Raw genomic sequence first — 26,261 nt, 5'->3', positions numbered from 1 at the left:
ATCCTAGTCTTAGATGAACCAACGATACGTGGACAACTCAAACAGTTATATGCCTTAGTTCACTTCGTCACTGCGATGCCAGTGTAGTGGGACATGTCTAATGCTGTCACACGAAAGAAAAGATGAGAAAGAAAACGTGAAGATATGATAGACGAAAAAAAAAGGACAGTGCATAAACAAAGGGTAAGACGGGAAAGAGAGAAAGAGAGAAATCCGTTATTTCATTTACTGAGCAATTGTTTTAATCCAAATTTATTCACAATGAGACTTACGTCAGCGTAACTGCCACAATCAAAGTAACATGAACACTAACCTGAGCTCCACCTCTGTCTACTAGATTATTTTTGCTTTAAATTATTGTAGTAAATATCACGTCATCTTCTACATTCCTGAGTTCAGTCATGAAATTCCAACCTCTCATGCGTCGATCATACTCTTGCATGACACCGACGCACAAGGTCAGAAAGTCTTTTAATTAGCCATGTCATTCACTTACTGAATTTTGATGATTGCCAAAAACGTCATCATCTTCTCTGTGACTTGGGTCAACATTATCTTGTACCTCGATCTTTGACTCCTAACATTATTTTCTACTCTTTCTGCATGCCTATATAGATATATTCCTGCATTCGTACACACTATAATTAATCGAATAGCCCGTACGTAATACTTGTATGGTCCACAGTGTTCATATATATAAGCTCGATCCTTTCACGCGGGCCTGTTCTTTCTCAGTACTCAGATTTGTTACACTGCCAATCCCAATTAATATATATCTCAATCTCTGATTTCTCCTCTTTAAAATTTATATTACACTGCGCTTGCGCAGGTTGACAACATACTCGTACTGTTGCGCGTAAATCCCGAAACTCGCATGTCGTTACTATATCAGTCTTGGGAATGCGAAGGTGGAGGGGAGAAGGTGTGGTTCCCCCCGCCCCCCATTGAACGTGGAGGGCAGGGGAACGTTTTCTTGTATGTTCGATGCCTAGCTGGAAATAGCAAACGCTTATAGCCTTTAAGTTGAACCGACAAGGCAAAAAGCAGAAATGTATTGGTTAAAGCTCTCGCTTTATTGTCACCACTGCTGTGACAGGTCTTGTATCGGGACACGTAATTGCAAGAGCCAGCATGCAGTTAGTGGTTTTCTCTGAGTACTCCTGTTTCCTTCCACCTCCCTCTTCCCTCACAGTGCGAATGTAACTTACCTTCAGGTGGCAATTAATTCCCACCAAACCAACTATAAATGGGTGCTATATGTCCTGTTGTTATTCCGCGCCTATGCAAAGTTTTGAATATATATGGCTTATTTAAACACTATGTGCGATTTTCTTTGTTTTACGTAGTACTCTGTCATTATTTCCCTGATCGAATGAACACAAGGATGACTCATGCAAACAGAAATTGATGCCTTTTCTTACATATTTCATTAAGTCTTTTGATTGCAAATGATGCAGATGGACGTCATTATTTCTTTACTTCTGAAAAACATATCTTAAGTAGAAGCTGCGGGTGGGGTCGACAGTGATCTACGAAGTCTGTAATCACGGGCGTATATATTAGTTCGTGCTGTAATCGAGTCATTCGATGACAAAGATGGCCGACAGAATATTTCCGCTTGCCATTGCCTGCATACTATCTTCAGTCTAATATATGTTCTTCTGGTTTTGATGAAGGTTTATCACTGTGTGCAGTATATGAACCATATATATCGATGACTACTACATATAAATCACAGTCAACATGTTTGCAAACACAGCTTAACCTTTATTAGCTTTAAATGTCAACGTTTTTTTTTAAATTGAATTTTCCAACACTAGCAGACGAAAATCTAACTTAAAACACAGCAACAGCTAGACGACCGGTGGGTGTTAAACATTATTATCGATTATTTATATAAATATTCTGATTTAAAATAATTGATTTAGTTTGCCTTCATAAGTTGTAGCCTGTGTACGCCTTCTGTAGAGTCATATAGAGGACGACTTTGGTTCCAAATTATATTGAGCTATGTACTCAAAGCATTAATTGGTAATGTAAGACCTCGAAGATACGTTTATTATACCGTACGTATTTACATATAAATTGTGCTATTGTGGGAGGGTTGTAACGCATTAATCCTATTTCCTTTATTTTACATGGGAAAATAGTTTTAATATACCTATTTTTAGTTGTTGTTGTTGTTGTTGTTGTTGTGTTTTGTTTTTTACATGCGAGCTCGGTTGTGGAACGGATTAAACTCGTATGTAGAGGTACTGCTGTCAATGTAAAATTTGTCCCAAAACATTTTATTAATTTCTTTTAAGAGGTCGCTGGGGGCCAGCTTTATGTGAGGGCTGTGCCCGTCTCCTCTTCCTCACTGCCTTACTTGCCCCAACCAGGCACCTATTCTCGACAGCTGGGTCAACTTGGGTAAGCTTGCTGCACTACGCCATTACTGTTGAGATGTTTTGTCGGGGGAGGTAATTTTTATTGATTATTAAAGTTACTTAGCTCCCCTTCGACGCCATGTTTATTTTTCACTAAAGCGGGTATGCTTAGCTGAATGCTGTTGGCCGAAGAAGTACAGCAAAGAAAAAGTAAGTATAATATACATACTAGTGATCGTCAAACAGTTTTTATATGATTGCATATTAATGATCTACGCAAATGCGCCCATTCGGAGATTTACTTCGATACTCAGTAATTTTAGTTTATTATGTATATTTTCTCAGCTGACTGTGGGAGCTCCCAGCAGCAAAGGAAAATTTACCTCCAATTATAAGAAATTATTGAAAATTATAAGAAATTATTGAAAAAGTATAAGACTTTTTATTTTAAAATGATTGCAGAGAAAATCACTATACACAGTTGTGTGATTTGCTCTCTGAATGTGTATTGCCAAGCAGTCATTTTGTTTGAACAATGCATGGCTCTGTTGGTAACATTTGATGTTAATAGCTACTCCTGAAACTTGAGATCATTTTGTCTGTTGGTCCTGGATTGGTTCAATTTTCAGTGTTGAGACTACATGTATATGGTTATTATGATTTGATTGGAGCAAGATGATTCAAGTCGCAACGACCAGTGACCCAATGAACAAGCAGTCTCTTTCAAAGTGTACTAAATTTATTTTACATAACTTTTGCAGAAAATTATAATATTGGGTAAATGGTCCATCACAAGCAGTCTTAGTAAAAGTGTAAATTTTTTTTCAACATCCAACTTCTGCCTAAAGGTCTTAATAGAGCACAAACTGTTGGTCATAAATTGGTTTGGGGAAGCAGTCATAAATGAGATAATATTTATATAGAAAGATGTTGGTGTTGTTACTAGGAATTGTTATTAGGTCTGAATGTGGAAGTTTTACTGTATCAGCTTACATTTTATAATGTTGGCATTATGTCTGACAGTACCAGAGGATAATTGGATTGCTCACCATGACCCGCCATGCACGTAACTGTACTGCTGGTACAGTCTACACATACCATGAAAGAAAGAAAGACACTAGTGCATCAGGATATGGGACACAAAGTCAGCGTGTAGGCAAAGATTCTGTCAAGGTAATAAGCTGAGAATTATTTATGTAACATTTTGGTTTAAATAAATACTTTTCTTTCTTCTGGGTGTGATTTATTGTTGACCTATTCTAATCTCTATAATGTTTAATGACTAATTTTTCTGTTGCTGATTACATGATGTGTCTATACAAGTGTATGAGTGTAAATGTTAGAAAGGTTACATGCACGTCCACATAAAAGTTTTTAATCTAGGCAAATGTGCTTTGTGTAGGATTTTGACTGCTGCTGTTTGACACTGCAGCCATGCAAGAATCCTGTTTTAACGTGAGTTTGAATAATTATCTGTTTGCATGTAAACTTATTTCTTGTCCCTAACATATTTTTTGGAGAGTGTTGTAATGCTGCCAAGCTTATTTTATGTATCGTTTTGCCAACAGTCATCCAGTCTATTTTAATGTACTTTTGTTTGTTTTTTTTAACATGCAACTTCTGCCAAAAAGTCACAGTAGAGCACAAACAGTTGTAAGTTAGGTCAGGGAGGTGATAGTAATAGAGATGACGTTTATATAGCAAAATATGACCATGAATATGTTTTGGGTGCTAAGAGTGGATTGTAATTAGGAGAGTCTTAATAAGGAAGGTTTACTGTGTTTCATTTGTGAATTTGCTTTTTTTAGGCCTCAAGGCTACTTGTATGACAAAGAGGCCATATTGGAATATATTCTTCACCAAAAATGTGAAATAGCTCGCAGACTAAAGGCATATTCAAAAACAGAAATTAAAATCTCAGGTAAGAATTTCTTACAGGTACATTGTGAAGCATGCACCTCTGTGCAGAGTACCTTTTTGAGCTTGGGTTTTTGCATAGTTCGTTGTATTAAGTTTTTCGTTTTGTTTAAAGAATGACATTTGCAGTGCTGAAATATTGTTCATGGGAAACCATTTTGTAAGGTTTACATGGAACGTATGCTAACTTAGTTCCATTAGGATCATTCTTGCAAATCTCATCAATTAAATGTTTAAAAAAATAATGTGTCGATAATGGTTGCCTTTACTGTAGGTTAATAGGTGTAAATATTGGAACTCATCATAGTTTGTGCAACCACTACTGTTCTAAATGTTCAAATGCATCGCTTTTCATCCAAACAGAATGAGTTAAAATGTAAATAAAATAATTTTTACAGCTATGTTGATATTGCAGTCATTTTTTTTTTTTTTTTTTTTTTTTTTGCAGTCAGAGATGGAAGAGTTAGCAAAAGCGGAGCAGGAATTGAAAACAGGACAGTTTCTTGAACAGGAGGGACACCCTATAACCAGCAAATATAGTAAGAAAGCTGTTTTATGCCACTCAGATTTGAATATGATTTATCATGGGGGGACAGTACACTGCATTCCCCATCAAAACATTTGGCAGAAAAAGGACACTGCTTTCTGGATATGTGTGCGCGTGCGCATTTGAATTGGTTTTAACTTACTACTCATTAGTTATGCTTCGTATTGATGTCTTTACAGCCACAGTCCAGCTTATCTGTATAAACTACAAACGCATTACTACATATTAGTCTCTGTGGGTTTTCTTGTACTGATCTCCTTTCTGTGCCACACAGGGTATGAGAGAAATTCATCAAAAACCTCTCTCATCAGACACTGGCCTTGTTTGAAATTCCCTCCCCCTTTCTTTTTAAGGGCAGTCTGGTGGTGCAACAGTTAGGGTCTGTCTGTTCTGGGTTCAGATCTTGTCTTGGGTCACTGAACTGTGTCTACATTTAAAGCTTTTAAGTCCAGCCTTAAGCCTACCTATTCAAGAAATATCTTTCATAAAAAGTGAACTCTTTTGCTCAGTCCTCATTTTCTAGTCTTTCTCCACATCCTTTGTTCATGTTTGCTATGGTGATAATAAGCTGTTGATGCTTGTTTTTGTTGTATGGTTATTTCTTGGTTAGTAGTCTTTTGTGCATTGCTCACCTCCACACAGGAAATGGGCTCTGCAAATTTACTTATTATTGTAGATCTGTATTATTATTATTGAAGGTAATTTGGGTTTCTCTTTTCCCCCAAAAAAAAAAAGATGCTGACAAAGCTGCTTCAGCACAGGCTCGTGAAGGGTCATTATCTAACATGGAAGGGGGACAGAACCACAGACTTCCCAGTTTTTGGATTCCCAGCCTGACTCCAAAAGCTGCTGCTTCTAAACTCAGAAACCTGTATGTTCTTTCTAGTCTTGCTTTTTAAGTACAATAAGTAGTATTACCACTGTGATATCTGACAATCTGTTGAGATCTTTACATGAAATGCTTGTAGTACCTCATGATCTAGTGATGATTGTTCATGTTCGACCCCCTCCTATACGACTACAAAATGATGTAGACAGGTCCTACCATAGTACATACCATTACATGCTGATGTAGTTAGGTCCTTCCATAGTCTGTACCACTGCACAATTAGTTGCTGGGTTGGTGTAAAACACCAACTCTCCCTCCCCACTGGTTTATATAATTTGAGTATAATACACCAAAGTACAAGTAACTGTGTGTGCACATGTGAATATGTATAAAGGATTTTGGAATAAGATTGTAAATGCAGATTGTTGTGACAATGCAAATGTATACTGTATATACAAGTGAAATGTCAGTTTGTAATTTCTGGAATATAGTAATTTCACTTAAATACAATAGAGTTCTTGTGACTGTAAAAATTGACATGCTAAAAGTAAAAAGAAGGAAGTAATATTTTGAAAAATTAGCTAAGTCTTAAGTAAATTAAAAAAAAACCATGTAACTTAACACATAAGACTTCTTGTATGTGCATGTATATACTTGGAGACAGCCAATTAATCCTAATTGATGGTTGTCCTCCTGAATAACATATAGCTTCATAGCTGTTATATGGTTCATGAGAATTGATTTTATCTTGACTTTTTTAATGGATAAAATTTTTGTCACTAGGATGAGAAAGTGCGTTGTCCTATGAGTGGAGATGTTTTGCGGCTAAAGGATCTGATAAGTGTCAGATTTACTCCTATCAACGATCGTGATTCCAAGACCTCCCTCATCACTAAGTCGGTAATGAATCTTTGCATAGTTTTTACTTTTAGTCTCGTCTTGATGTCTTTTCACTTAACTAGAGAGACTGTTCTTTTTGTTCATTTGTCCTTTACCTCTAGATTTGTATCTGCTTTTGATCTGTGCTTCTGTTACAGCACTGGTTATTTTCTGTTAAGCCACGATCTATTTTGGAGTGTTTTTTATGCTGTCATGCTGCTTCTTTTTAAGGACCGCTGCATTGAACTAACAGCCTCTACTACATCTGTGACATCTTGCTGTGTTTTGCATTTTTGTACTTTTTTCTGTGATTGCTCCATGAACTTTCTTGACTGATGGTAGGTTTGGATTTCATTTCCAGCATATCCTTGATGTGAAAACTGTTCACTGGGCTGACCATCTGTGGTTCCTACACCCTATGTTTGCTTTTATATGTGTGTGTGTGAGAGTGACTTTGTAAGGGGCACAAAATGTTTTCAAACAGTGTGTTCTTTTGTTCCTTTATGTATGTATTTTGGGCCTGTGCTGTATAAATAAACATTATCATGATGAGGGTGAGATATTTGCATCATATGCTTAGCTGTTATGGCACTCTATGCAGTCTGGGAAGACATGCAGCGCAATTTAGTGTAATATTTCATTTAGTCCAGTCAGGGTCAATTTGGATGTACAGTGAGGTATATTCAGAGTTGGAATAGAAGAGGGAGAGTGGTGAATCATCATTAACTCTAGACAAAGTAATAGGGATTCGCCACTGTATTTTGTTCACAATGGATTAGTAATGAAATTACTCATTATACCTGAGCAAATTTGTATCATTGGAGTTTTGGCTTTGTTTTTGGCAGGCTCGTTATGTTTGCCCAGTGACCAATGATGTTTTAGGAAATTCAGTTCCTTGTGCTGTCCTGAAGACCTCGTAAGTATTTTTCAGTTTTAAATGATTTTTTTAACCAGATGTTTAGTTAGTTTAGTTTCATCTTTGTTACTCCTCAAGGAGCATAGGGCCAAAACATCTCACCAGCGGACCCAGTTTTGGGCAGCCCCTCCTCAGTTGGTCCCATGTCGTTCCGATTTCTTTTGCCTCTCTCTCTCTACTTTTCTTTTCCAAGTCTGCTTTGGTCTCCCAACTCTCCTCTTCCCCTAAGGGTTCCAGTCAATTGCCTGCCTTACAGTGGTGTCAGCTGGTTTGTGCAGGGTGTGTCCTATCTGGGCCCAATTGTGCTTTTTGATGCTAGTGGTATTCTGGTTGGTTCTTTCCACAGGCTGCTGTTGGAGATTTTTTCAGGCCATCTTATTCCCAGAATATGGCATGGGCATCGGTCGGTAAAGGTCCGAAGCTTGTTGTTGATGTTGTTTGTCACTCTCCAGGTTTCAGAACTATACAGTAGGACTGCCTTCACATGCGTTGAAGTAGAGGGTCTTGCTGCGGAAGGATAATGCCCAGGAATTCCAGATGGGGTGTAGGCTGTTGAAAGCATGCCTGTCCTTGTTGATGCGGCTTTTGATGTCATCGTCCGCTCTACCGTCCCTTGTTGACAATGCTCCCCAGATACGTGAAGCGGTCTGTTTCCAGGATGTTCTCTCCTTGAAGTTGGAATGGGAGTTACTGCTTGTTGTTGATTCTCATCACTTCGGTCTTCTTTCTGTTAACATTTAAGCCAGTCTTCTCTGACACTACAGAGGGTAGCAATGTGGTCAATGCATGACATATCCTGGCAAAACCCTGATTCTTCTGATCTCATTCTCTTGTCTAGTGCCTCCTCCAGTCTAGAATTACTAGAATAGGACTTTGCCGGGGATGGACAGCAGCATGATCCCCAATGTTACTCTGGGAGAGGTCTCCTTTCTTTGATAACTTGACCAGGTGGCCTAGTTTCCAGTCTGTTGGTACTAGCTCTTGTTCCCAGATCTTGTGTAGAAGGGGCTGTAAAATTGTTGCTGCTGTTTCTGAGTCTGCCTTTAATGCTTCTAGGGGCATACCATCATGGTCTTGCTGTCTCTGTCTTTGACTGGCTTGTTTAAGTTGATGTTCCTGCCTGATAGAGTTCATGTTTCCCTTTAATGCTGCTGTCTCTGCTTCCTCTGTCAGTTCATGGTTGAAGCGTCTCTTGTCCTCCCTGACAGATCTCTTCACTTCATGGTTGGCTTCTCAATATTCAACTCTGAAACCTATTGCTGGTCTTGACACTGGTTGAGCTTCTGCTTCATTCCTTTCTTGATTCAGTTTGCACCAGATGACTGAAGAAATTTTTTTTTGTTGAGCTGTGTAATGTCTGTTAGCAGCCTTATTTGTGTAGCAATTTTGTCTGTGTTGTATAGCTTAAGTCTTTTAATTAAGTCTTGATCTTTGACTTTGATAATAAATGATTTTCTTCAGCTTTATTGTAAGCAGACTGCTAAGAAAAAGATGTTACATGGGGATGTTTGTGTGTAAATGTCATCCTCAGAAATGGTCTCTAAATTTACTTAAGCTTTATTTTTTGACGATAGAGGCAATGTTGTCACAATGGAGTGTGTGGAGAAGATTATCAAGAAAGACATGGTGGATCCTACTTGTGGCAAGCCACTGACAGACAAGGACATTATTCCTCTGAAAAGAGTTAGTATTTGTGTATCATTTGTATTTATGACATAAAGCTAAACATTGATGTAACAGAGGAGCTAGTAAACCATTGACAAATTACATTATTCCTCCGAAAAGTTTGTATTTATATGTATTTTTGTAATATTATAAAGCAAAATATTGGCTTAACAGATAAGCTACTTAGTTTAGTTGGCTGAAAACGTTTATGGTGACCTACATTGAATAGCTTTCCTCATTTTTGGGAAAGTGTTGGTACAGTGTTAAAGAGGTTTGTTTGTTTCTTTGCTTTTTTAAAAGTGAAATCAGGGGGATTTGTGGGTACAGATCTCTTCTTCTGCAAGCTAATCTCTTTGGATGGGGCAGGGCTGGACCTGCTTCCCATGATGTAGCCGTTGTTTGCTGACCCTATAAAACACCAAAAATTGAATTTTTTCCTTTCAAATGCCTATGAAGTTTTATGCCATGTCAGCAACTGAGGCTATCTCATGCCCATAATTCTGTTTGCAGGTAGGGGGTGAGTAGTTGTTTGGGGAAAGGAGTGGGTAAACAAAATAGATGTTGTGTTTCTATATATAGAGATAGGAAGTCTTGATTCTGTCAGCTCAACTGGTAAGTATGCAGAGAAAATATTTAAATCAAGTTTTTTAATTTTTCAACAACTTTCAGCTGTTACTTGTTTCAAGAAAATCCACACAGCTTGGAAAATCTCTTGTATATCATATTGCTGCTAACTTTTGTCTAAAATATTTTGTAAAAAAAATTTTTTGGAACTTAAACCAATTGGTTCATTATTGTTTTATTAGAGTTAATGAAATCAACTGTCTTTGTCAGCTTGTAGGCACTGTTGTCCTTTGTCCAAATCCCAAGATATCTTATGACCCTTGTTTGGATGCATGTGAAGATCACCATAGTATACCCAGGAATGTAAAAAAATCTGTGATATATAGGAGTATGCCACCTCATGTTGGCACCGGGCCCTTTTTGTTAGATTCATATTTTATGCACACAGGAATTGTTTTGTCCACAGGGAGCTACTGGATTCTCGGGTACCAGCTCAAACCTAATTGCATCCAAAGCTGGGCCCTCCTTGCAGGCCTAATGTGTTTACTATGGGTGGTTCTTCACTGCAAGGCAGAAATCAAGAAGAAAAAAAAAACATTTTACCTGTTAATGGATTTGTTGTTACTTTGCCTACAAATACAAATAAAGTTAAAAATCATTGTTGAATGTGTCTTTATACCTTGTGAGAAAAAGCCCTTGCAAAGTACATTTCTGCTATATACTGAATGCCTAAAAAAAAAAATACTTCTGATGGAACTGTTCAATTCTTCTGTTATCTAAGTGTACTGCATTGACTGTGGAAGACTTAGCCAAATTAGAGCTTAGGAAGTGACACATCTTGCAAGAATTAGAGAATATGTCAGGTCATGTCATGAATAGATGATCTGTGGACAAGCTCATTGCACTTTTATACATCTCAAGATCTATGAGAATAGCCATTGTAGTTGGAAAAATAAAGAACAAATCAAAGGCTCCAGGATGTTGCAAAAAAAAAAAGCATCAAAAGGGTTAGTCATGGTAAAGTCTACAGTTGTGTGTTAAACGAATTAAAGAATATGTATCTCAGCAAGTACAGAGCATGTCCAATCAACAACAGTGACAGCCAGGCACATAGTTATCCATTGTTGGGGTGCACACATATCACTGGTATGGATGTTTTATCAGCCCAGAACAGTAAACAAAAGATCAAAGGAGTATAAATAATTGACAGCGGCAACACATAGATCCAGATTTAAAACATTGGAAAATATAGAAAGTCAAATTGTCCAGAAGGAAAAGCACAAAATTGGAGATTTAACAGATGGCTGCAGAGACCATTGGTTGCCAAAGAAAAAAGTAACTCGGCACTGGCATCCTTCCATCAGTCATCATCCCTGTCCTGAAGACAACTAGGGATATCACTAAATGACTACAAACCAGTGGCTTTGACATTTCGGGATGAAAGTTCTTACTGCTTGTCATCGTTTCTGAACAAAGATTTTAGATACAGATGAAGTATATTTCTTGCAATGAGTTGAATAATGTAGTCAGTCTTGTTTCTTGAATTTGTCATAAGACACTATGGCTGAACCTTGCCAATCTAAGCAAACACAACTTTTTTTCTCTAGTGATAAGATCCTTGCATTACATCCAAAATGTAGTTTTAGTAGTGGCAAAGATTATGCATCTCAAAGATAGAAAAATAGGTTCATTTTTAATAGGTACTTTCTCAAGTACAAAACATCCTTAGTGCTACAATTAACATGGCAGAATGCTCTTTATAGAAACTACTGTCAATGTTGCAATGCAGTAGGAATTTCCGAAACAAGGTATGTTTGGATAGCGAAGACTCAACTGTGCAAGTCTGTAGCACTAGATGTAAACCTATGTCAATTGCAGTAGGGACAGAGTACACATTACTAGCCTTGTCAGCCTCCAGCTATAGATATTACCAATGAAAACTTGCAAGATCAGAACATGTTCAAAACTTTTAAAAATCAAAGAATTCAGAGGCAACTTTAGAAACTTGCAATTTTTTTTTTTAAAAAAGCTAAAAGATTTGACCACTGTCTATACAACTAGACCAAACAAAAAAAAAAATTTCCCCTGATCTGAAAGCAGGCAAGTCAAAATTACCTACACCATATCTTGAAATAATAATAATTCTTAGCACTTGTGAAAGTAACATCTACACTTGGTGACCTTAATTTGTTTGGTTACCAAAAGCTTACACGTGTTTGTGACTGTATCTGCTAATGATGCATATCTTCTCAAACTGATGGATGTTTAGGGAAGAGGACTGTGACTAATTTTCTTGCCTTTCATGTTTCAACTTGTAATGTGAAGAATGTTGCAGCATTTACACTTTCCATCTTAACTGGCACACACAAAGCACCACCCGCAATAAAAAAGAGACTCAACAGCAACATGACTTTATATACAACTGCACATGACAAACATAATGAGCACCATCTACATACATGTAGTTTCCAACTGCTCTACTATATACATTTATCACACTGTACACTGTTCCCTGCTCATAGTCAAGACCTCAAAAATACAGTAGCAGGTCAAAGTGAAGAAGGTAACTAGGGTTGTCCCTCAATTTGCTGTCGCTCACTACAATGAGGGGACTGAAAAGAGAAAGTGGGGACTGGAATTGTTCCTGTACTTTTTTAGTGCCTTTATAATCTGATGAACAGCTTGTGTCACCACTCCCACCATTCGCAACTGTACACAGTCCATCTCCTACTGCCATTTTGTCAGTGAGCTCAGGTCAACAATATCTGCACATTGATCACTGCTTCAAACATGTCATATAATAGCAGGAAATTCTCAAGAGCCCCAAAACTAACATCTTAAATGCATGCACAAATAGTTGTAACTTTTCCACATAGGAAAATCTATGAGCACAAACTGTAAATTGTCCCCCACTGTGGGATAGGTGCTGGACGTGTACATTAGTCAATTTCTTCCCACAATGGGGCCGAGGCTATATACAAGCTATGCATATGATCACATCCAGTATCACTCAAAAAAGTGCATCTTTTAAACTTATTTCCTTTTTCTTTATCCCAGTTCATTAAGCAAGCAAGAGGCAGAAAAGAAGAGAGAGGGGGGGGAGGTAGTTTGCTAGTCATTTGCCTCAAATCTCACCATTTTATGACAGTCAAAATTCAGAATGCTGGCAAATAACAATGTAGTAGGTCTAGATATTAGATATTCTCACGTGCTTGTGGTATAGTCTGATATTTTTTCTCTTCTTCCTGTTATAGGCAATACTTATTTCTAAAATAAAGAAGTTACTATTTAAAAGCTGGAGTACTAAGGAATTCCCTTAGGTCTTCGGTATCATTATGACCCTATTAAAATCTTAAAGGCTGGATGTTTAAACATCCTTGTGAGCCCTCCAGCCATATCAGTTTTCTTCCTTTTAATATCTACACTATAAATGACATCTCCAGTACTCTTGTTACAAAATGCGTTTACTCACTTCACCCTGAAACAAAAGTCTACAATAAGCAGACCTGCAACTGGTTTCTCCAAAAAGCTACACATTGGATAATCATCTCAGATTATATGGTTTATACATTGCAGGCAAGACTATGATGCAATCGAAAGGGCAGCATGCAAATGCATGCTTCAACATGCGTGCCTGTGTACGTTACACATGCGTGCTTGTGTGCTTTTGTCTGGAGATGGACGTTAGTGATCATGGCTTAAAAGGTCGCATCATGACAAGGCAGTGTAATAAGATATTAAGGTAGTAATACTTGACATACAGTGTACATGACGCAGGGATGCAAGGGGGCAAAGTCACCAAGAAAACAGATGAAAGAAAAAAAAAAAAGATCTCTGTATAGGATTCAATATTAATGTTATATATGTCAAAGGCAACATCGATCAATATTAGCATTGCCTCTAATGCAGAAAGCACATGTGTTATTGTCTACATAATGTTCCGTGGTGCTGGGCAAAAGGGGGTTCATGACCATGTCAGCTGTGCTGGATGTGCTGCTAGCCTTACCTCCACAAAAGTGTGGCAGCCATGGTGCTAAGGATAGACAACAATGAAGCAGTCACTGCAAACAGTGATCTGCCTGGACTATGGCTTTATAGTGTACAAAAATAATGTACATTTCTCCAAGAACTGAATAAATTAGGACATTGCTCATTAACCATGCTGCTCAGTTTTACCTTCTTTTCAACACCTACTTTTGAGGAAACTGGGATGTATCGAAGACAAGCGTATCAAACACAAGTGAACCTGATTTTAAAAATCAGAAAAAAATACAGTTCAACTAAGATGCAAAAATGTCACAAAAAGTTAAAAAGACTGCTCATATGATCAACAATGCCTTAACTGATAACCCAGAGGCAAACTAACCTAACTGTTTCAGATTTTAAAATATTCATATTCCTTCCAACTAGCATTACCAACACCAAGTTCAGTGTGTACATCTCTCCTCTCCTGCATGTGTTATATTTAACATGCACAAAAACTAATCTTAATTATGCTCTATTTTTCACACAGAGAGAGTATAGTCGAGCACATGCTTCTTGCATCTTTAAGTAGAAAGCAAAAATAGAAATCAGTTAAAAACATCTGGGTGTCCACCATTTGAAATCCATCATCAGTCTTTCAGAACAGATACGCATGAAACAGTCACTATAACAATGAAACAGTAGCCTTTATGTGAGTACTCTTCCTTGCTATGTCACTTTTAGCTATTGCTCTTTTTACAATGCTCTAGTTCGCTATTCATGGAAACATGTCTAATTGACCTTTTTTATAAAATTAATTTGCTATCTCAGCAATGACCTCGACACCCAACCACCCCACCCTCCCCCCAAAAAACCCACTGGAAATAACTATTCAGAAGTTGAAACAAAATGGTTAGGAGCATCATCATCAAATTTTGAGTTGCATTATGAGCAACACTGTCTTAAGTTACTTGGATCGAATGTTTAATTTTTTAAAAAATCCAAGAATTCGAAGGCAACTTTAGAAACTCAAGCAAGAAAATTTTTGTTTAAAACTAAAAGATTTGACCACAGTCCACACAACTGGACTAAAAACATTTACGTTAAAAATTTTGTTTCCTGGTCTTAAAGCAGGCAAGTCAATAAAATTACAATTTTTAATATTTACGAAAGTAACATCAACACTTGCATCCTTAATGCTGTTTGTCACTGAAAGCTTTATGTGTTTGTGACCAAAGCAATTATGATACTGGCAGAATTTACACTATACTACACACTCATTGACTAGTGAACCTTTAGTAACAGTGCTGCATTATTCCTGTGCAGTTTACACCACAGATGCAAACGTCTTTATAGCTACAGATCAATTGTGTAGATTTGTCCATACTGAATGAGTTAAGTTTCTGAGTCTCCCCCTTTAAAGAAATGTGTACTTGGACTGCACTACAGAACTTTTCAGCTTTGGCACGATGTCTTTTTTGCAAAAAAATGCCAAGATAAAGATAAGAATCTGATTTGGTGAAAATGCACATTACTCCTGAAAATAATGAGTTGGTTTTAAAAGAATCTAAAGAACGAAGCAGCTGTACTTTTTCTTTGAGAACCAAATGGTGGATATTGTAGATTTTTGTTGTCTTTTTGCATGAATGCATGCATAAACATGACGCAAAGAGTTATTTCTCATGACACTTTTGTAAACAACTGCAGACACCAGAAACACACTGTTTAGAGAGTAGACACCACTAGTTACATTGCTGTGATTGTCCTTGGACTTCAAAGTAGTTTTCTTATTTTCAATGTTTTCTAATTGAATGTTGAGTATATTTTCACATGAATTCAACAAGATATAAAATTGGAAACCATGCACACAATCACATTAACATTGGTACTATTATGTTATTTTTCAAATGTATAACAAATGCACTATGTTTCTTGGTGTGAACATAGGTGGTGTCTTTAGTTTCTGGCATTAGCGAAGTACAAACCTCGTGTTCACATTTTTTTTAAGCAGCAGCCTTCTTGATTCTTTGGTTAATCATCATTTGGCAAATCAGGTGAGTACTGCAATATCAATAAGGGGACTGGGAAGGAAGAGACAATGACAAATGGCTAAGATTGCTTCTGAATTATAGTCAATTTGTACACCCATTCTGATTGCACTTTTTAGTTAACCATAAAAATAGAATTTAAGAGAAAGCTAAACATAGCCAACAGCCTTAAGACCTATACTTGTCACCTTGATTACCATGCTGACTTTTTATGGGAGGTGAGAGGCCTGTTCCAATTTAGTTGGCCTGCACCACAACGTGCATTAATGCTGTTGTGTATTTAAAATGGACATTTTACTGATGCAAATTTTTCTACAACCACAACCTGATTAAGCATCTTGTTTGTTTAGATGTTTATAAGCAGACATCCATTTGTTGACTGTACACACTGACACTCAGCTTTACATAATTACATTACTTGACACCAAATTGTATTCTTGCCAGTATAAAAGCTAAGACAATACCATGAATGGGACGCATGACATTAGGATGTTATGAGTGCTGTAATTTAGTTCTGGATCACTTATAACATTTGAAACCACTGTGTGGCCTATTGAATGCTTGTCAAGTGGTTTTTATCAAGCAGTAGAACATAATGGGCAAGCACCATCTGGAAGAGGACTGGGCAGGGATAGCGGTAATCAACTTTTGTAAATAGGCAAGATACAGCTGATACAGCATGTAAAGGATGACATCAATATTTAACATAGGTCTTCAAGAGCATCTTCTAGAAATCAGGTAGGTGGTTGTGCTGTTTAGCAGGTTAGCTTGTCTGGCAGTGGTTGATCAAAAGAATATGATGATTTCAAAAGAACAAATACAAAAAAAAAAAAAAATGCCCCAAGGCAAGAGTGATAATTTATCATGCAGAATGACCCTGAAATCTGAAGACAGAGTGATCAAAAAGCACATATACCAAGAAATAGTCTACATAGTTTCTTCCCTAACATAATAACAACATAGAAATCCCGATTTGAAAAAAAAAACAAACACCAAATACTGACTTTTTGTGGTCAAGGGAGGCAGGACAATAAAAACAGAAAAAAAAAAAAAAAAAAAGCCACTAATGACAAAGGCTGGCTAGGGAAAACATGATAGGCTTACTGGAATAAGCAAACTCGACACATCATGTCACAGACTGCCGTAAAACATAAATGATGGCCATTGTAGAAATTGTGTGACAGATGATTGCTGGGACATTGCCTCTGCCAGACTTTGTTTTTTTTTTTTAATAAGGAGTAACAGATACACAGAAAATATCAGCACAAACAGCATGTCAAGTTAGCTGAAAGGGAGAAAGATATTACACTTACATAATCAACACTGGACAGACACATTAAACACTGATCTGCCATTTAACAACAGGCTTTCTCCTAAAATACAATGTTGATGCTGAATTTTGAATAACATCCCCATTGTGTCCTCACGCAGACACCATGACTTATGGTGTATGTGCTGGAGGCCACACTAAATCCCCTGAGGCAGCTTCCCATCACCTTCTGAAAGCACGTAGACATCACACCATGTGGCACAGCAGTCTCCACAAGGGAGACAATTCACTGCCGCACATTGACATTATTACAGTTTGATTCAGCACTGTGCATGTGAGAGTATGGCAAGCAGTTGACTTTCTCGTGTCCTCTTGGCATGCATGCTATTAAGTTCTAGAATTTATCACACATCTCTGCTTCACAGCCATGCCACAGAGACTTGATTCCCTTTGTTCTTCCTCCAGTCTAAGAAGCCTTCCTCACTCTTGCAATACGAAAGTCTCGTTAAAAATCTCTGCATGGTCTCACAACTAAGCACATCACATTTTATATCTTACATGTAAAAGCCTACCACACAGCAATGCATACTCCAGTCTAACACACCTATTCCATGCACACACCTACAGCCACTTCACAGATATCATTCTTGCCTCCATCTAAATGCCCCTTGCAAAAGTCTCTCAGGCACTGGAGCTGTCTGATTCTATCAACAACCTTCTGCTTTGGGAGTGTTTGCTCCCAGCAGTCCCTGTCTTTTCCCCTTGTTGACGGCTACACTGGCAGCCCTTCTTTCGGCAGGAATTGTAGCAAGCTGTACTGGCTGCCAGACAGCCCCGCAATGGCCAGTACATCCACAAGCAGGGTAAAAAGAGAGCTGCCCCAGCCATGCACAGCCAACGCCCACAGCATTTGCTGCCCCCACAAGCACACGGGTCATCATAGCACGCATTGTCCTCCTCTGCTCCACAGTGGTAAAATGCTGTTTGCACGCAGCAAAAGCAAGTGCAACAGTCGAGTGCTTTTCGTGCACTCAACTCGTATCGGTCACCGCAGCACCACTGAGAGGGCAACTGCCGGGGTTCTGTGCAGGCAGCGCACCGACATTTTTACACTTGCTGCAAATTATGGACGAATGACCATCCCCGTCCCCTCCCTCCTCCTTGGCTGGTAGAGACTTGGATGGCTGAGAGATGATACTGCTGCCACCCGTCGCATTACTGCTCACTCCTCCACCGGCTACACCACCTGCAACCAAACGCTGAACATTTCTTGCAGGTAGGCTTACTCTGGGACTGTGTCCAGGTCCAGATGAAGTGCTAGTTGGTCCGATTGGCAATGTCCCTCCAATGTTGACAGGCGCAGATTTCAACGGAAGGAGGAGTGGGGGACGGGGGCTGTCCACATACTCGTTGAGCGCCCGTGGTCCGCAGCGCACTTGCGCCAACGTGACGACAGCCTGTGAGTCCGAGGGCAGGGAACGAAATGAGGCTGTTCGCATCACCAAGGCCTGGGAGCTGTTCCACAGTGGGAATCAGACCCCACCGATGTTGCCACAGCACTCAGCCATTGGGCGACATACTAGCCTGAAACATAAATAATGTTTTTTCTTTAGTGACAACTGAGTACAGATGCATTTGAAAACATGACTTACTTTCCAATAAGTTGATAGTAAATGCATGCATATATGATGATAGTGTCTTCACAAATGCCTACTTAGTCCTAAGGTGGGAGAGGGTTATAGTTGAATGAAACTTCCATCCCCCATATTATGTCAACATATAGCTTTATGCAGATTTTAAACAAGATCCATAGGTGATAATGCATATCTTGTCATCTTGCCCCATGACAAAGGACATGGTCAGCAAATGCAAATTTGTTCTCTCATTCCTTTTCAGCTTAACAACTAAAATAAATCTTGCTTCATGCAGTACATTAAGCTGCCTCGCATGACGATGTCTCAGTCTTTTAACATTAGCTATGTCAAACATCACAGGTAAAACTCTGGTGAAATAATAATTTCTTGAGTGATAATAAGGTCTCCTCACTAGTAAACATACCCACCTCAGCACACTCTCTTATTACACTAGTTCAGATCCCATGTCCTCAACAATAAATTAAATTATTAATCTTAATACAATATTATGCAATACAATCTGTAATAAGTACTAAATAAAATTGTTCTAAATCATTGCATTAAGGCTGAATGTATTCCCTACCCACCCACATGGTGTCCCAGCCTTTGTCAGGTTATCATCCAGAGAATAGAATGCTATCTAACTTATAAAAATTAAAAAAAATTGCCAAAATGCAAGCAACTAGTTTGACAAAATCAAGGTTAAATTGTCCCATGATGTTGGAAATAACAATTTCAGTCCCTTTTAAACAAATGTAATCTCACAAAAATCATGACATTTTAGAAGCCATTTAATAAGGAATTTAAAAAATGGTTGTAAATATTCTCCACATTCAAAAGCCCTGACAATCATTTGGATTTACCAAAAAAAAAAAAAAAAAAAACCACAACATCAAACATAAATGCCACATATAATTTGGTTTACTTAATTTTTTTTTGTCCAGTTATTTGGTCGGCTGTATCATTTGAACATCACACAATTTTATAGTTTTATTTAAACTGCTTAAGGCAAGGAGTTTTGCATACTTAAAAAAAAAAAAAAAAAGCAAAAAAAGGAGGCAAAGGTAGGAAAATTGGCAAGTAGATTTGTCATCCCAGACTGCCTTAAAGAGCATCATGAGGTAGGAGGACACAAGAAGCTTGATGAGGTCATCATTTAACTATCATCTTTAACTTCTTTTCCATCTGCCTTGAATTATTTTCAAGATTTGGTAAAGATATCATGCTGCACAAGTTACTTGAAATGCATTATTTTTGTACCTTTGATATCTTTTAAGATTCAACGCACAACTGCATTTTCGTGAAAAAATGAGGCCACCCTCCAAGGGGGCAAATGCACTTGTGATAAGAAAAAGAACGATGGAGCTCTAAGAAAACTCCACAACAAAATAACTTAAGTGTGCTTGGAAAAACCTAGCTCCAACTGCTTACTTTGCTACTTAATACCGAACCACCTATACTGCACTTACTTCTGTACAGCCTGTAGCGGAAAGCAAAAGCATGCACAACATAATTTATGTTAGCACTGAATCGCCCTGTTATCTTTCACAGGCCTTCACTGTTGTCGCCGGAAACAACAGATTCGCCGTCTGCGACGAGCACTACGAGAAGGGGCGCAATCTATACCGCCAAGATACGAACCCGACAACACCAGTACAAGCACACCTCAGTAATATGCACGATAGAACTCGAGATACACGCATACACGACATCACCTGTCTATTGCATCTTCTGCCTCGCAGTGCTATAGAAGTCTGCCGCTCGGCCAGCCATTCCACTGCAGCCCAAGCATCGCCAGGCATCGGCACTTTTCCACATCGCTCACTGAAATGGCCTCCCCCGCCGGCGGCGATCTTGGCAGAATACGGCCTATAATATGAACCGCAGTTGTCTCAAAAGAATCTACCTTCCAATATAGTTGAAAATAATTAGCACATCACTCTGAAGCTAAAGAATCGGTTAGGGGTGATAGGCAAATGTCTCCAAGAACTAACTACTGCACACACACTTATGAACGAAATCGCCTGCCGATGCACAGCTCTTCTAGTAGATGGCTTTTCGCCCGCCGATAACCGCGATTTCTGGGCGCGTTATGCCTTTTAAGTATCCAGATGAAAATGAAACAAACCAATCTAGTATTTTTCGATTTAATAAAGCAAGAACTCGATCTTCATAGATGAACAACCCAAAGCTTATTTTTTCAAGTTGTATGAATGCACAGCAGTGGAATATTTAGTCTAACAGGGAACTTTTTTTTCCCCCCAGCAACCCCCAATCCGCAAACGCCGATGACCTCTTTCCATACTTCCGGCCAGGGTGCGCTCATTTTCGACAAGGAAGGGGAGGGGATATGAATGGGTGCCTTCTTACAGTCTGTTGCACGAAGAGCCATTCAACGCTGACACACAAAACCAGTGACATTTGTCACAATGATAGCCAAGTGTTCTCTTGCTAATGGGACTGGCCGGGCGATGTGGGAGTGGGGTAGAACAGACCAAATAGTAGCTGCGGACCGATTTGTGACACAAACACAGGCTTACTACAGAACTGCTTTGGGCACGTTACACATAAATACCATGCCCCACGACTTAGCATTTCTAACCCTAAAGTTTTTCTTAAGCCCCACAAAGTTGCCATTACAAAATTTCCAGTGTAATTCTGCCACTGCTAAATGATCATTCTTTTGGTTGGGGGAGAGTATGATCAGACATCTCGAACCATGGACCTTCATGTCTCGGACGAGATGAAGCAGACAGAAACACCACACATAAATGCTAGTCTCTTGTAAATAATATCCTGAACTGATACATGCAAGTTTTGTTCCTCGCACATAGTGTGTGCTCAGTGTGTCAAATCAATGTACAATGGCGCGCGCGGCAAGCCTTCACCTGGGTGCGGCATACATCATACCATGCGATGCCAAATTTCAGTGTCACAAGGCAATAAATGGTATGAAAGGCACGATACACAGGTGGTAGGAATAACGCTACTTCGATGGTCAGTCACTTTTTCAACTGATCAAATAAACACAATTCAGGAATAAAAACAAGCGTGAAAGTTTCACATGTCACATGATCAATGGGTATTTGTAAACACAAACATATATGACATGGAGACTATAATATTAAACATGCTCAGTGTGTGCATTTTTCACCTGGTTTCCAACCTTTTTTAGTCACAGTTGTCAAAGGGCAATTATTCAATTTCTGACTGGTATAGATTAACAGGGGAATCATCCTAAGCATGCACACCATACAACTGGATACTGATAGTTTTCTCATGTATTTAACCCAATTTATGAGTTATTAAAATTTTTAATTTTAGGGAAATGCAGTGTCAAATGTAAGTCATAAATTGTTTAGCATCTTAGTGAAACCACTAGCACACATATTAAATGGAACTCACTACATCAACATGGACCTGCATATTAATAAATATTTACTTTGTGTCTTATTTTCAGTATTTTTTTTTCATTAATACTAACACTGATGTTAAACAAACTCCACTCACCACAATGCTAGCAATGCATTTGGTAAAATTTCCTTATATGCTGACATAAAGTTATCTCTGATATTATTTTTTAAAATTTCTCCCAATATATAACTAACCATCTCACACATTTAGAGGGAGACTCTACACACCCCTTACAACTTTATCACAGAAAAGAAATGATTTGGCTAGCAGCTTGAGGGTGATAGGAAATTGCATATCAATGACAGCAGATTGCACATGGTTGAAAACTCGGAGGAGAGGTACTCCTGTACCCAGGGAATGCTCAGATACTGCAAGTTCATTAAAAATACAGCTACTGACAATGTTAACTGACTGCTATCAAGTGTTTCCATGATTAAATTTTATTCCAAGATTATGACAATACTATGTAAAAACTTTTAAACGTAACTACTATATGAATAATGAATGTAATCTTTGTTGTGCTTAAATGGCAAAGTTTTTTGTTTTGGTTTTGGTCATAATTCAGAACCAAAAGATGTCAAAAACTGTCTGGTAACAATGAGAATCCTTTCATACGTGTATCAAATTAAAAGAAAAACCAGACTTGTTGCCTTTTTTTTTTTTGCTAGATACTATCAGTATATGTAGAAAAAGTAAAAGTGACTATCAAACACATTTTCAGCTTAACAGAAGATTGCACTATGTCTCTCCTAAATAAACACTGTTCTTTGTGTCATTTCTTCTAAACACACGCACCTTGGACCAGGGATTTACAGACACAAGTTCTTTTGACAAAACCATACATCTGAATCTACCAAACAGGCTACCTGCACATTCATTTCACTAAATCCAATATGTGTTACAATGATGTGACATCTTATCCCCATCACTACAGAAACAATTTGTAAATACATGTATCACTATCTTAGAAGACTGGTTAAAGAATCTGCCTAAGAAGTCACAGACAACAGCATTTTAGTCCTCCAAGTGGGAAGATGATGACCTTGAGAAAAGTGTTTCAGAAACCATAAGGATGGGGACCAGCTAGGAGAATGAATGTAAGTACAGCATCCACAGATTTTTTTCTCTCCCCTCCACCCATCCTGCTGGTGGAAAAGGTGGAGAGCCTGCCTCAGTGGAAGCTATGCTGAGGCGTGGGAACAGAAAAGAGCAGATGTTCTGTGTTGTGGTGGGAAACCTTGGAGCAGGCACCTTTCACCCTTCACCTTTAACATTAGCTATCTCTCAGTGAACAATTTTGACATTACACAAGCGCATCAACTACCATAATATGAACAGAACCATCAAGTTATACAACAGTCTCAATGTTAATATATCTCCTCTGCTGTATAATCCAAGAACTGTTTTGTTGCAATCAAACTACACATTTCTAGTTAAAAACAGAACTAATAGTTTTAAAGCTACAAATCTGAAGATTATACAGTATTAATAAATGCATGACCTTAAGGTTAAGACAAATCTAACATTTTGGAAAGTACATTAATTTCTACATTTGAGAAGATAATCATCCAATATTTCTTGTAATTTATATTATTGTTAAATTTGCTGTTGTGTTTTACAAGCTCAAGTTGTGAAGATGTTAGTCTTGACCAACAGCACACAGTCCCATGTACAAGAGTAATGAATGTCACTAAAAATGCAATGCTAAAGTAAGCTAGCAGGCATACCATTATCAGATCAACACAAACAATAACACACAGTCCATAACGGTTTGCATTATCAAAGCCACAAAGTTTTGAAAAAGGGGGATAATGAAAGCAGAGGAATAAAAATACAAGAAAAATTGAAAAAAAGTGCATTAGAATGCAAACCAAACTGTAAATGTTGAGATATCTAAGAACCAAATGAATTTTTTTTTTAAGTCACAAAGCTTAAATTACCCTGAAATAATATACTTTATATAGTATACTTTAGATCTAAGATCTGTCTTGCAAAAAACATTTCCCTAAGAAAACAGTCATGTGATGGACTAGTTACACTGGATCTTCAAACTGAGGTATCTTGAGTTTTGTTGTTTAAAACTGCCACTATTTATCTAGCTTGTAAAAATAAGTACCTGTCTTCTCAGTGGAAACATTTTGCACCAACTAAAACCAACAGCTGAAGCAAAATTATAATGCCATTGTAAACTTGCAATCTCAAGCCACTAACAAACCTATACCTATACTTCAAATGTTACAACTGAATAATTCGAGACTTCTTTTGCCAACTTAGCGATACTATACTGTAGCGATCAGTGGTAATCAAACACACATCCTAACACAATAATGGGAGCTCAAACTATACAGTCACTATAGTAAACCACAAGCATAACACAGCCATTCATCACAGTAGCAAACCCCTCACAGTTTAAGTCACTGTTTTAAAATTTTTTTAAATAAAATGCCATTGACTATTATAGCATCTGCCAATTGCTTTAAATGATTAGGCTTGAAGCATATCAAAAATAAAGTTTTCTGAAGGTAGTAAGACTTTTTAAAAATTAGTTAACTGGTGAAAAGCTTTTCTGTGTATCTCATTTGAACACCAACATATGCGTTTTTGCTGCTGATGGTGTCTGCTGTTTAAACAGACTGCCCACACTACATGAGGTTGATGCTGTTAGGTCCTTTTTCAAAGACTTAACCATGTTTTCACACACATAAAATCTTTTTTTTTTTTTTAAACCGCTCTGATAATTATTTCATGCATGAATCTAAAGATTTAACATACCAATTTTCCAATCTTATTTTTACAAATATTTTTATTATTCATAAATAAAAATCAATATACCTTTTGATAAGTGTTGGCTTAGTTGTGCCTTTAAACCTTATTTTTAATATTGGGCCGATTCAAAAAAAATGTCACCAGCACTTTAGTACACATGTTTTTTCAAGAAATGTACTATATATGGTAGCACAAACATTTGTAGAAAGCATGCATGTGTCAATAAAACATCTAACGGTAACAGTATATATGCAGTACACATTTAATTTAAGAAAGCAATTGTAATCCAGAACACAACTTATATGGCCTACTGACTTTTGTTTTGATTCACTGTTGTAAACATTCCTGGAGTGGGAAACTTTTGGTAAAGAGACAAAAATTCTTTAGAAACACACCTTTCAAAGCAGTAACCTTATCGGTAAACATTACAGCATCTATCAGAAAGACTGCCATGGCAGACATATATTTGCTGTCGTGTGTGTGTGAGATCTACAGGCTGCAGAAAGTCACACACACGTACGTACACTCCTTGCGTGCAAGGCCAGGTCGATTTTGTTTGCATCGTACTTGATAAAAAAAAAAAAAAAATGCCATACGTTGCTCATTGCTATGCGTAACTATGTTTTCAGAGATTTGACAAATGGTGTATTTTAATAGAATCTCAATCTGATTAGTAATCATGAGTTTGATGACCAAAGGCATTTTGCTGACAATGATCTAGCCAAGTCACAATATCTCTTAATTCCTAGCCGTTTCCTACCCCGTGATAAATTATGCAGCCCTTAGTAAGGGAGAGCCAGAGGAGCACAAAGAAGCCAGCGGAAGTGCGATGCCGGAGCAAGGCGCTCCAGGACGAGCCCAGGCATGAGGCAAGGAGATGGCCAGAAAAGGCAAGAAAACTTTAAGGTACTACTTACAGAAATGCATCTCATGAGAACGTCCATGCCGTGCTTGGAACTCATTTCAAAATTACTCAGACAAATTTTAGCAGAAACGTCGACCGTTGCGTACTCCGAGGCCTAGCTGGAGGTTATGTGGGGAGGCAAGCAAAGTCAAGTCTGTCGCATGTGCGTGTGCGCGGGTACACCAGCCGACAATACCACCCTGTGAATGGACTCTATGCACGCCAACCCAATTACCGCCCTAGCCTGCCGCTGGGAGCTAGTGTATGCCTATGTAAGTGGACTTTTAACTTCACGACCTTTTTTAACGTCGATGATAGAAAACAAGGTCAAAACGCGCATAAAGAGACTGTTCAAACGGTTGAATCGTTTAACCCAATAAAACATATGGTAGTGAAAGGACAGACACAAAAGTTGCTCTAGAGCATTTTGCATCTGAATAGCCGCACTCATTTTCTCAGGCATGGCGTGAGGCCAAAAGCTATTCATCCGCAGTTACTGAATGGGCTCGAATCACGTGACTGTTTACCCGCATATCATTACGTGCTGAGCGCAGAGATGAATGGGATAAAGGAAAT

General features: G+C 38.1%; 2 protein-coding genes across 2 annotated transcripts; one reads left to right on the top strand and one right to left on the bottom strand.

Annotated features, from left to right (window-relative positions):
• The first annotated feature begins 2,452 nt into the window (after positions 1 to 2,452).
• LOC112559325 (nitric oxide synthase-interacting protein-like) lies at positions 2,453 to 10,346 on the top strand. Its single transcript, XM_025230458.1, is given in 11 exon segments — positions 2,453 to 2,579; positions 3,393 to 3,542; positions 3,772 to 3,824; positions 4,178 to 4,307; positions 4,735 to 4,825; positions 5,569 to 5,691; positions 5,694 to 5,704; positions 6,446 to 6,562; positions 7,387 to 7,457; positions 9,032 to 9,140; positions 10,153 to 10,346. Coding segments are annotated over 10 exon segments (900 nt in total). The 5' UTR covers positions 2,453 to 2,579; positions 3,393 to 3,419; the 3' UTR covers positions 10,225 to 10,346.
• A 1,735-nt stretch (positions 10,347 to 12,081) lies between these two features.
• LOC112559324 (protein sprouty homolog 3-like) lies at positions 12,082 to 20,864 on the bottom strand. The gene is given in 3 exon segments (XM_025230457.1): positions 12,082 to 18,076; positions 18,079 to 18,551; positions 20,317 to 20,864. Coding segments are annotated over 2 exon segments (816 nt in total). The 5' UTR covers positions 18,467 to 18,551; positions 20,317 to 20,864; the 3' UTR covers positions 12,082 to 17,648.
• Between the last annotated feature and the right edge of the window lie 5,397 nt (positions 20,865 to 26,261).

The sequence above is a fragment of the Pomacea canaliculata genome, linkage group LG3 (genome assembly GCF_003073045.1).
Source record: "Pomacea canaliculata isolate SZHN2017 linkage group LG3, ASM307304v1, whole genome shotgun sequence".
In the NCBI taxonomy this organism is placed as follows: Eukaryota; Metazoa; Mollusca; class Gastropoda; order Architaenioglossa; family Ampullariidae; genus Pomacea; species Pomacea canaliculata.
This window is presented reverse-complemented; position numbering and strand designations above follow the sequence as displayed.